Below are 12,673 nucleotides of genomic sequence, written 5' to 3' on the forward strand. Positions count from 1 at the left end.
TCAATGCCTTTAGTCCACATGTGAATCACACAACAAATTAAATCAAATTGTTTGTTTGAAACGATTAAATAAAAATAATTTTTTATTATTATATGTATAAAAAATTAGTACTTTAACGTACTTGTTTGTTTCATGGTTAGATAAGAAAAGTGAAATTTTGGAGAGTTTTTTCTAGGAGTGAGATTCGAATTATTTTTTTCACTTTCTCTGCTAAGCAATTCTAATTCACTACTTGCCATGGAATATATGCATGCACTAGTACTTTACCAAATTCATGTGAAAGCTTCAAAGCACAATACATAAAAATCTCTCGATAGAAGAACAGTTACTAATAAGTAACAAATTATGATGAAAGATCGATATGGGGTATACTGTTAAATAAATGTGGTATGCTGTTAAATGTGTCTGTCTAATTAAGGAAGCACACATTACATGGTGTAAAAGTACTCTTAGTATTTCTCTTCTATCAAATTCACGACCAAGAATACTATGTCAGCCTTTCGACTCAAATTTCGTCACTTAAGACTTTTTTTTCTTGATTTTTCATCACCATGGCCCCCACACAAATTTAACCCCACTAAAAGATATATGGTAAAAGTACGTAAGGTAATGGCACCACCAATGAATGGTTTTGTTTTATATTATAAATAAGATCTGATTTCAAAATTGGCATGCATTACCAGCAAAAAAGGAAGATGTTAGATTGAAACATACAAGCAGAAGCGGTCGGAGGAAAACATTTCACAGTGGGCAGTGGCCAATAGTGCCTGCCCTCTTCTTTAGGCCTGGCCAGTGCAGTGTTTGATGGTGGTGACCACCAAAAAGGTTAGCAATATAACAACTAGGGTACCAAAACCCTTTAAAATAATTTCGTAAGGTCAGTAATCACTTGGTTTAGACCACCACTACTCTCTCTCTCTCAACTCTCTGACATTCTGACAAAGAAAAAAACTCTTTTGTGTCTACAGCCCAAAACGAATCGTATACATGTCTCATGTCTGGCCCAGCCTAAAGTCATTGAATTTGAACCCACATCTCTTTAAAGTTGAAACAATTATTACACAAGTTACACTTTACATTACTCGCATTTAATTAATTTTAAATCCCATGCTGCCAAAATAATGAACAGATTAATACTGACTATTATAACTTTAGGGTTGATCACTTATTACTAGCAAATAATACTATTGTGTCTCTATATGTAATAGTTATCTTATGTTACATATATGTACACAACTAAAGAAGCAACTCATAATAATGACCGCTAATTAAAGCAAAAAATTATTAGCTATATAGCACAACCATTGCCAGTAGTGCCACTCTCTACTTTAATTAATTCAAGTCAGTAATAAAACTTGTATCTTTTATTTCTACGGACTCTTTTTAAGTACTTTCTTGGTAACATAAGCTTGACTAGTCAATAATCATTTCTTGCCATCTAAATGCCGAACTAGAAACTACCCTCCCTTTTATTTATTAGAGACTATAACAAGCATGACATAAAGAAAATTCAAAAATCATATCCCAAAGTTAGAGTACTAAAATATGCTTACACATCCACTTGAAGACAAATAATAATAAGTCCCTTTTTACGAGTCTTAATTAATCATTAAGGAGATAGTAGTGCATGTAGGCCACAAAGCAGCATAAAAAAACAAAGAAGAGAAACTGACATTACAAAAGCTTTGTAGTTTTGATATAGTATAGTATAGTATATGTAGCAATACAACATTTACTTATCTCATATTCAAAGCAAAAGCCCGCCATATACACTCATCACGTTTTCTTTTCTTCCATTACTATTACTGTTACTACCTACTATAACAACTACTCTACTACAACCTGTAACCAAATTTTAAATCTCTCTCTTTTTCAGTTTTGTTTTCACAAAGCTTTTCACATCTTTTTCTCTCAATTTGAACTAATATTCCTTTCTCTTTTTCTTTTTTTTTTTCTTAACATATCTTATTAAAAAGTTGAAAGACAAAAGTATTGAACTTAACAAAATACAAAAAGCCCAACTCTTTCTCTCTCTTTTCTTTCACTTCACTACTTGAGAGATTTCTGTCTCAGTAATAATGAAGCTATTCTTATCATCATCTTCTTCTTCCCCTTCATTATCATCCTCATCACCCACTTCTTTCGACACTAGAATTTACAATTCAAAAACTGCCGCCACCGCCGGATGCATAGCTGGAATTTTGCGCAGAATTCTCTGCTCCGGCACTCTTCCCACGCACCCTTCTGATCAAACCACAGAAGAAACTAACTTTCTTGAGTTTGATTCAAAAGCTATTACGACTCCGGGAACACCTGGGCTCGTGGCGAGGCTGATGGGTTTGGACTCGTTGCCAGAGCTCGGTTCTGATTGGACACAGCAGAGACCCCAGAATTCGATTTCCCGTAGCCGGTCGATGAATTCAGCCGAACGGGTTTCGGGTTTGGACGATTCAAAGCACCGGAGGGTAAAGTCCACGACGTCATTTCGTGAGATGCCGGAGTTTCTTGAGCTCGAAAGTGAAGAATTTTTTATACTCAGCTTCGAGAATGTAAACGAGAGAAAAGGAACTAGACCGAAGGAGGCCAAACGCAAAAAGGGTTTTGGAGAATTGAAGCAGAGAAAGGAAAAGAAAAGCGAAGGAGTCGAAAATGGCGAAGAAGAAGGAAGAAAAGTTTTGCGTGACTTGAATGGAAAAGAGTTGCAAAATAGTAATATAAGAAGAAGAAGAAGAAGTACTAAAGATAATTCTAATAATAACGTGAAACGACAAGTCGTTTCAGATCAAAACAAGAAGAAGGAGAGAAAGGAAAATATTAAAAAAATTCAAGGTGTTAGGACAGTAGAAGAACAGCCTGATCATCAGCGGTGTACCTCGGAAGATGCAAGCCCTGTTTCAGTTCTAGATTGTGGGCAGTTCCATATTGATCCCAAAATTCCTATATCAGGTAATAAATCCACTACACATTTTTCTAAGTTCAAGTTTGAATTTAGCTTATGGTTAAGTATGTCCTTTACTATTGGTTAAACTTCTCTCTAGTAGAAAATACTAGCAAATTCCTCTAATGGGGTTGGTGCATTTTCTTTTTCAGTAACAGAAGTGGACTACTGTAGTTCGACAACTTCAAGCTCAAGGAGGAAACTATCAATGGAGATTAAAAACCGCAAGAAATTGTGTCCACGTAGAGACAATAATTTGATTAGTGAGGAGAGACAGACGGAGAGAAAACATCTTTGGTCAAGGAAGGAACAGAGCCATGATGATACCCAAGAGTGTTCGGATATTTTGGATGAGATTTGCAGGATGAGTGAGACTGAGTTGGTCAAGTCGAATTGGGTACAAAGATGGAGTTTCAACCAAGAAGATTTTAAGAGCATTTGTGAAGAGTTGGAGTCAAAGATTTTGGGGCAGTTGGTAGAAGAAATGGTGGATCAGATTTGAATTTGTAAGATTTCTTACTAACTCTTGTAAATCAACCCATTATAGCTGTGTAACCCCACTTAACTCAACACAAATAATAAGTTGTGAGCCTGATTAATTGACCACAGTTCATCACCATGGAATTTTTGTTATGTATAGAAGTAGAGCATCGCTATTTTGCATCTCATCTCCAATAGGAGTTACCCCTTATAGTGATTATGTCACATGTATACGACTATGTCATCAATCCCTTAATTTTTTTTTTTTTTAAAAAAAAGAATTAACTTTCCACAAAAAAAAAAAAAAAAGAAAACAAAACAAAATATATGTGTACTTTGGTAATAGTTAAGTAGGGGTGTGCAACATCCAATTCAATAAAATGGAACATATCCAATCCAATCCAATTACAAAAACTTGGATATTCAATTACTATTGGATTGGATTGGATGCTAAAAGTTAGATTCTAATTGGATTGAATCGGTAATTGGATGTCAATTTCAAAATCCAATTAAAAATTATCCAATCTAATTACATTTATATATATTAAAAAAAATATTTATATTTATTTATATAATAAAAAATATATTATATATTAATTATATTTTTATTAGATTTTATTTTTGTGTTAAATTTGTAACAATTGGTTGTTTTGTATATTTATTTTCATGGTATTTTGTTCTATTTTATTAATTAGAAATGTTATTTTTTTTTTAATTATTTGAAATGTTTAGTTGCATTACATTGTAATGATGGTATATTTATGGAGTATTAAACTTAAATAAAATGTGATATTTAATTTTTGCATATTTTTCTTCATATTTTTATGTTAATATTAAAATTTAGGTCTGTAATTAGATATCCAATTACAAAACCGATCCAATCCAATTAGTAATAGGATTGGATTGGATTTTGATGTCCACTTGGATTGGATCGATGATTTTCCAAATCCAATTACTAATTGAATTGGATTGGATGAGAAAAAAAAGATTGGATTAGATCGGATGTCCACCCCTAGTAGTTAGAGTTGTATACCATTAGAATATTTTTATGAGAGACACTATATATATATATGGGTGACTATTTAATGGTTACATTTTTATTGTAACCATATGGTTACATTTTTCTTTAACCTGTAATGGCAGGTTACTAATAGGTAAACTTTCCTTTTTTAGATTTAATTAATTATAATTAATTATTTTCTTAAAATAATTAATTAAATAGACATTCCTTTTTTAGAATTATTTAATTATAATTAACTATTTTCTTAAAATAATTAATTAAATATTTAACAAGACCTCTTTTAGCAATTAATATTTATATTTAAATCCTTACTTGACTTATTTTAATAATTAAACCATTTAATTATAATATTTACAATAAAATTTATTTTTTTTTTTACAAAAATTAAACTTCTTTTGACACAAATTAAAATTCTCTTCTTATAATAAATTTTCAAATAATTAATTATTTTTAAATGATATTTAATTATTTTGTTACAATTATATGAACTAAGTATGAGACCTCAAGCTAATCAATCGATAACAAGTGCAGCCATTTTTTTTTTCTAAAATATCCTTCAACTTATTTCATTTTTAACTTTTTAAATATTTAAATAAAAAAATTAAATAATTAAGTGTAATAATTTAAAATTAAGATTACAAATATAATAAAATTTAAATTATGAAATTATATGTGTATAATTTTAAATTATAAAATTTTAAATAATTTAAGTATAAAAAAATAAATTGCTAAAAGATCCTTATATAGTAATAAATTGCAAAAAATTAATTAATAATTATAATTAATCTTAATTAAAGTTTTATAAGGAAATAAATGATTAGGTTACTTTCAGGTTACAAGTTATTTATTATTTATTTTTATTTAATTTCCAAAATAATCACAACCATTTAATAGTAATCCAATGGCTTAAAAAAAATATAACCATGATGGTTACAATAAAAATGTAACCATTGAAACCTCTTCCATGTATATATATATATATATATATATATATATTGCGACGATGTGTATATTTTGGTACTTATAAAAAGTGTGCATTGGAGATGCTCTTATTGGTGCCCAAGTACACTAATATTATAATATCTTGTAATTAGTTGACAGTTTCTTATATTATTTATTAAATTAAAATATGTGAAACTCAATATTAAAATAAGGGAAACTACTCCATATACGGTTTTTTTAACTTTTTTTTTTTTTTCAAATTTACGGTTTGAGTTTCTAAAGTGGTTGCAGCGTTAGTTGCAATAGAAGTTTCTATACAATTTTTTGTTACGATTTAGGTTGCAGCGCTAGTTACAATAGGGGTTTCTATATAGAATTCCGTAAAAATACAAAAACAAATGTTTAAAAGTGTAAAAATGAAAAAGGCCCTTAAAAAACTAATAATAATATGTTATATATTGTAGTGCTTGATGGTGTCTCTTAATATTTTGCATAAAATTAAGATGCCTAGACATTTATTATTAGAATAATTACATAAAGCACAATTTTTTTTGTAAAAAATTTACATTTTTACATTTGAAGAATTCTTTTTATATTTTTACGTTTTTCCATAGAAACAACACGAAAACAACAAAAAAATACATGAAAGTAACATGAAAATAACATTTAAATAACATCAAAACATAACAAAAAGTAACATACTGATAACAACAAATTAACAAGAGTACAACATAAAAAAAAAACCGTATTTTCTGTAAATAAAATCAAAAAAATCGTAAAAATATTTAAAATTCTGTGAAGCTGTATTTCTGTAATTTTTTATTATTTTTGTATATTTGTGAAATAATCTCTTTATTATTTCCTAATTTTATTTGCTTATTGGCAGAGTTCATACCCAATAAGAAGAAGTACAATTTAGAAAATGGCTGAGATGCAAAATGACCCTAAATTTAAAAACTAAGTTAGTAAATGTTTCTTTTTTAAAAAAAATTAAGAAAATGACCAAATATAATACATTAGCTAATAAAAATTATAAAAATATATTTATCACATATTTTTTTAAAAAAATATATATATAATAATAAAATTATGTTATATAATTTTTTTAGTATTGCATATTATTATATTTTAGTATTACTTAAATTGTCTTTCTTTTAGTTTCTTTTTTTCTTGGTTGTATGTTGGCTATATAAAGTCTTGTAAACACTTTGGAAAATCAGATTATTTTTTAATAAAATTTTGAGAGGTTTTCATCTTAAGTTCTTGAGAGACCTATTCGAACTTATCAAGGAGTATTCCTTGTGGCGTTCAACCTGACTTATCAAACGGATTTCCACCACCGTTTGTGGCATCTTCCTTCATACCAATGTTCATGCTTAACTAAACATGAGGTCGTTGTTTCACTTTCAAATTTTGAGAATTCTTAGAGTCTTCCATATATAGTGTCGAGTTTCATCACAACTGTTGTTGTGGTTCGTATCAATAGCATTAATCATGGTACTCTAGAGAAATAGTATGGTGGAGGAAGTCACCTGGGAGTTAGAGTCTAATATGAAGGTTCGGTATTCAGAGTTGTTCAGGTTACATTTTGAGAGCAAGATCCTTTTAACGGGGGATAAGTGTAATGACCACTTAGTTTTATTTTGGAAATTAGCAGATGATTAGGGTTTATTGTCATGATTAAGCTTTCAATTATTATTTTTTCAACTACGGGATTATATTTGAATCCTAACTGTATTAATTATGTTATATATGAAATTTTATGTATTTTATGTATTTTATGCCCGATAACAGTGAAATGCGATGATTTGGCCATTAGAGTCACTTAGATACGATTTAGTGTCTTAGATTTAGCAAGACAACTTAGTTAGACATTTGGTATGTCGATATTGTTTGGGGTTATGGTTTTCGACCGTTTCACCCCTTCGGTTGTAGATTTCTTAAAAGTGAAGGTAAGGGCAAAATAGTTTTTTTACCCATGTTCAGTAATTTGTTTTCGGTGGGATTTTTAGTTATTGATAAGCTGAATTTAATTTGTTATGTCATAATTATCCCATAAACAAAAAATTAGAAAAAATCCTTTTGCTTCCCTTCTCCTCTCAGTTCGGCCCAAACAATCTCAAGCAGCTGGGGATTTATCTTCAATTTTAAACTAAAAATCATAGAGTTTGATCTAAGTTTTTCATAGATTAAGAGAGAGTTAGCTCAAGGTAAGCTTCTCTCCTTTTTCTCTTTGAATTTTCAAGAAGAAAATAGGAATTTCATGCATGTTTTTGGGTTTGTGTTGTTGTTGGTGTTAGTAATGTTTGAGTTTGTTCTCTGAGGTTGTTTCTTAGCTAATTATGCTAGTTTTTTTGGTTGTTGTTGTGAAAGATAAAGTTTAAGCTTTTAAGATTAAACTTAGGTTCTTAATGGTGATTATTATAATTGATTCTTGATGATGAAATTTTTAGTTGTATTGTGTTATTTATGGCTTAATTAAGTGATCTAGAGCTTATTGAAAGATTTAGGTTAGTTTTGTGTGAGAGATGAGGTCTTTTAGAATTTGTAGTTAAAAACGGCACGCCGTTTTTCTAGAAACAAATCTACGATTTTTAGCAGGTAGGGATCAGGAAAAAAAACAGTCTACCGTTTTTAAGAAACGGTCTGCCATTTTTTGAGATATTTTTCCTGAAGTCTCATTTTTCTTTATTTTCTTGATATTTAGGGTATTGTCACGCTATTTATCAATCGAGAACCTTTTAATTTTGAGTTTAAGTCCCCAAAAAGTAATTTAGCGTATCACTTACCAGTTTATGTATGTCGTGACTTAGGGGCCTTTAAATCGTCGAGCAGCAATTTTCACTCAGGTTGACTGGCACACTTGAATTCGAAATTGAGGTAAGACTAGTATAATAGTTGTGTACATGTTTACATGTTTAGCATGCATATTTTATGATTGCCTAATAGATAACATATTAGTAAGAGCGGTATTTGTATATATAGAGTTGCACTGAATACTGACAAATATATGTTTGGCAAAGTAATGATTAACATTAAAAAGTAGATTTACTTCTCAACCCTTTCAGACGCGAGAGGCGCATGGAAGTGCATGACTTAGATCAGTCCAAATCAAAATCTAATTCTTAGAGTCCAGGTCGTTGGAACCAAAAACTCGAGACATTCAAAGTAGCATGAAAGACGATTATGTAATCAACAATATTTGAGATGCAAGTTGGAATAAAGATAGTTTAGAAAAAAGTACATAAAACAAAAATTAAAGTTATTACATCTAGCCTCGCGGTTAAGGCATAATAATTGTCTCTGTAAAAACTAAAAGGGGGCCAGCAGCCCCCAAAGAGAAAAAATAAAAGGTTAAAAGAAAAGAATTCAAGACTAGGTTTGGTAAGCTCCATCCCCAGAGGCAACAACATTAGTTCCTTGAGAGTGAACGACTTCTATTTCAAAATTCTTGGCCTCAGGGCATGTATCAGCTTCCATTGCGCGCACTTTGGCCAAATAAGCTTCCTCCTGCTCGCCAAGAACCTCCAGGATAGTGGGATCCTTTTTTATAGATAATTAAGTGTGGTCACGAGGGTCATCTCTACGCTCTGCATGCGATGCACTTCTGCAACATCAGCAGCTTCCTAAAGAGAGCAAACTCCATGGTTTTCTCCATTCCATTCTTAGTCCTAATGGTGGCTTGTTGGAATTCCTTGACAAACCGAGTGTACAAAGACACTAACCTGCTTAAGGTTCTAACAACCACAAAAGCATTGGACCTTTCAGCAGTCCATGTCTTCTCCATATTTAGAAGTTGTCTCCTCCGAACCCTCTCTGAGTCCAGGTCAATCTCTAGAGAAACTACCCTTTTTCTCCTAGGCTCAACATCGACTGCAAGCTTCTCAAATTCTTCCTTAACTCTCTTCACCTCCAGCTCTGTCGCATTAACTTCAATTTGTTTGTTTTTGAGCTCTTTGACCTTTGTCAACACTCAGGCATCCAGTAGTTTTGCTCCTCCGAGTCTCCTTCTGCTTCCCGGAGATAAAAATCACTTCAGCCTTCACAGTAGATGTATCAAATTCAAGTTGCTGGATTTGGTCCTTATAAGAAGTGGTGGCCTGATTGTTGGGCTTTGTGCCCTAAATAAAACTCTATTTCAATGTAATCTTTTCTATTCAATTATCAATAAAGAAACATATTTAATTTCATTACTTGTTTAATATGTTATTTGGTTCATGTGATCATTTATTTATTAATTTGATTTATAAATTCATCCAAATCCTTATCACACTGATATTCTTGTTTATTGTGTTGTCAGCACAGTGGAAAATAATCAAGATTGTGTGACTAAATGTATTCCTGTGATTTATCAGTACACAGGGTTTAACTGATAGGATAATCTACAACGTAGTTTACTTGCACCTTGGATATGTGATGTGTCCTTACCAAGGCATTGGTTAAAGTAAGCTTGGGTTGGATGTATGGAGTATGCATCGGAAAGGACCGATATTGAACTTGGATTAGATAAAATAAACTTACTGTGACAGTCAGTAGCCCCGTGATCCGTAAGGAGAAATATCGGGTAAGCTGTGCAATCCCACATCGCCTGGGGAAGGTCAAGTGGGATGATTCTGAGACTGTGTAGGTATGGGACTACACTGTTGAAGAGAGCTTAAATGGATTGATTGGTACTACCTATATCAACAAGGTGCATCTTGTTTTTCGGTATCCCATCACGAAAGAACTCCACAAGCAGCGCGTGCTTGACCTCGGTGGCAATTTTCGTGATGGGTGACCTCCTATGAAGTTTTCCCTTGCAGTGTGTGAGTGAGGACAGCACGCCGGAAAACACTCGTGTGCTGGCCGGAGGTCGCTCATCAATCCAGAAGCAGCTGCAGAGTGGCGCACCCGTTGTATAAGAGCCATTACCGTGGGTGCAAGGACCAATGGAGGCTACAAGGTGGACGTTACAAATGGTATCAACGCCACTCAGCCTGCACGGAAGGTCGACGAGGACGCTGGACCTCGTAAGGGAGGGTGATTGTGACAGCAGTCCCGTGATCCGTAAGGGGAAATACTGGGTAAGTTGTGCAATCCCACATCGCTTGGGGAAGGTCAAGTGGGATGATTTTGAGACTGTAAAGGTATGGGACTGCACAGTTGAAGAGAGCTTAAATGGATTGATTGCTGCTACCTATATCAACAAGGTGCATCTTGTTTTACGGTAGCAAATCACGAAAGAACTCCACGATTAAGCGTGCTTGACCTGGGGCAATTTCAGGATGGGTGACCTCCTGGGAAGTTTTACCAGGAAGCGTGCGAGTGAGGACAAAGCACGCTTCGTGTTGGTTTGTAGGGTCATTCGTCAGTCCATGAAGCAGCCAGAGTGGCGTACTCGTGTATAAGAGTCATTATTCCGTGGGTGTAAGGACCCAATGGAGGCTTGCAGCGGGGACGTTACAAATGGTATGGCTCTTATACACGAATACGCCACTCTGGCTACTTCATGGACTGATGACTAACCCTACAGATCAACACGAGTGTTTCCAGCGTGCTTTGTCCTCACCCGCACGCTTGCTTAGAAAATTTCCCAGGAGGTCACTCATCTTGAAATTGCCCCAGGTCAAGCACGCTTAACTGTGGAGTTCTTTCGAGATGGGCTACCAAAAAACAAGATGCACCTTGTTGATATAGGTAGTACCAATTAATCAATTTAAGGTCTCTTCAACTGTCCAGTCCCATACCTACACAGCCTCAAAATCATCCCACTTGACCTTCCTCAGGCGATGTGGGATTGTACAGCTTACCCGGTATTTCCCCTTATGGATCACGGGACTACTAACTGTCACAATCACCCCCCTTACGGGGTTCGACGTCCTCGTCGACTACACTTCCAGCTGGGTCAGGGCTCTAATACCATTTGTAACGTCCCCGCTTCAAGCCTCCATTGGGTCCTTACACCTACGGAATAATGGCTCTTATACACGGGTACGCCACTCTGGCTGCTTCATGGATTGATGACTGACCAACCAGACCAACACAAGTGTTTCCAGCGTTCTTTGTCCTCACTCACATGCTTCCTGGGAAAACTTCTCAGGAAGTCACCCATCCTGAAATTGCCCCAGGTCAAGCACGCTTAACTGTGGAGTTCTTTCGTGATGGGCTACCGAAAAACAAGATGCACCTTGTTGATATAGGTAGTACCAATCAATCCATTTAAGTCCTCTTTAACTGTGTAGTCCCATACCTACACAGCCTTAGAATCATCACACTTGACCTTCCCCAGGCGATGTGGGATTGCACAGCTTACCCGATATTTCCCCTTACGGATCACGGGACTACTGACTGTCACAATCAACCCCCCTTACGGGGTCCGACGTCCTCGTCGAGCACACTTCCGACTGGGTCACGGCTCTGATACCATTTGTAATGTCCCCACTTCAAGCCTCCATTGGGCCCTTACACCCACGGAATGAATGGCTCTTATACATGAGTACGTCACTCTGGTTGCTTCCTGGATTAATGACTGACCCTACAAACCAACACGAGTGTTTTCAGCTGTTCACCACACGCCTTCGGGAAAATTTCCCAGAGGTCACCCATCTCGTACTGCCCCAGTCAGCACGCACCGTGGAGCCGTGATGGGCTACCGAAAAACAAGGCATCTTGTTTTTCGGTAGCCCATCTCGAAAGAACTCCACAGTTAAGCGTGCTTGGACTGGGGCAATTTTAGGATGGGTGACCTCCTGGGAAGTTTTCCCAAGAAGCGTGTGAGTGAGGACAAAGCACGCTGGAAACACTCGTGTTGGTCTCGTAGGCTACCATCGTCCCATGAAGTACCTAGAGTGGCGTACTCGTGTATAAGAGCCATTATTCTTTGGCTGTAAGGGCCCAATGGAGGCTTGAAGCGGGAACGTTACACTTACCGTAATATCTATTCAATTCAATATCACCTAGTTGAACTTAGATCAAATGATCTTAATCCTGAGATGGTTAGGTTCTAGTTCAATTGTATTATTTGTGTTCTTCAATCTATTCTCTAAAGTCGACCAATGGATCTTCTCGTGACATATGGATTAAGGACACGGTAGTTTAATTGAGTGGGAGCGCTAATCATAGATACAAAATCTATAGCTTTTATCCGGACATAGAAGTGAAACGATGATTTCCTTAGAGCTTGGCTTAATAGAGATAAATGATAGATCACTCAATTTAGTTATTATATTAGTTCATTGAAATATCATTCATTGGTTGCTAAGTGTTTTAAGGATAAAATACATTGAAGGGTGTAACGGTAATTTTATCCCTAC

At 34.5% G+C, this 12,673-nt stretch overlaps 1 protein-coding gene across 1 annotated transcript; it reads left to right on the forward strand.

Moving 5' to 3' along the window:
- The first annotated feature begins 672 nt into the window (after positions 1-672).
- On the forward strand, positions 673-3,557 carry LOC115718585 (uncharacterized). The gene is made up of 2 exons (XM_030647395.2): positions 673-2,946; positions 3,091-3,557. Exons 1-2 carry the CDS (start codon positions 2,079-2,081, stop codon positions 3,438-3,440), a joined length of 1,218 nt encoding a protein of 405 aa, XP_030503255.1. The 5' UTR covers positions 673-2,078; the 3' UTR covers positions 3,441-3,557.
- Positions 3,558-12,673: the final 9,116 nt, after the last annotated feature.

This window comes from Cannabis sativa, chromosome 2 (assembly GCF_029168945.1).
Source record: "Cannabis sativa cultivar Pink pepper isolate KNU-18-1 chromosome 2, ASM2916894v1, whole genome shotgun sequence".
Classification (NCBI taxonomy): Eukaryota; Viridiplantae; Streptophyta; class Magnoliopsida; order Rosales; family Cannabaceae; genus Cannabis; species Cannabis sativa.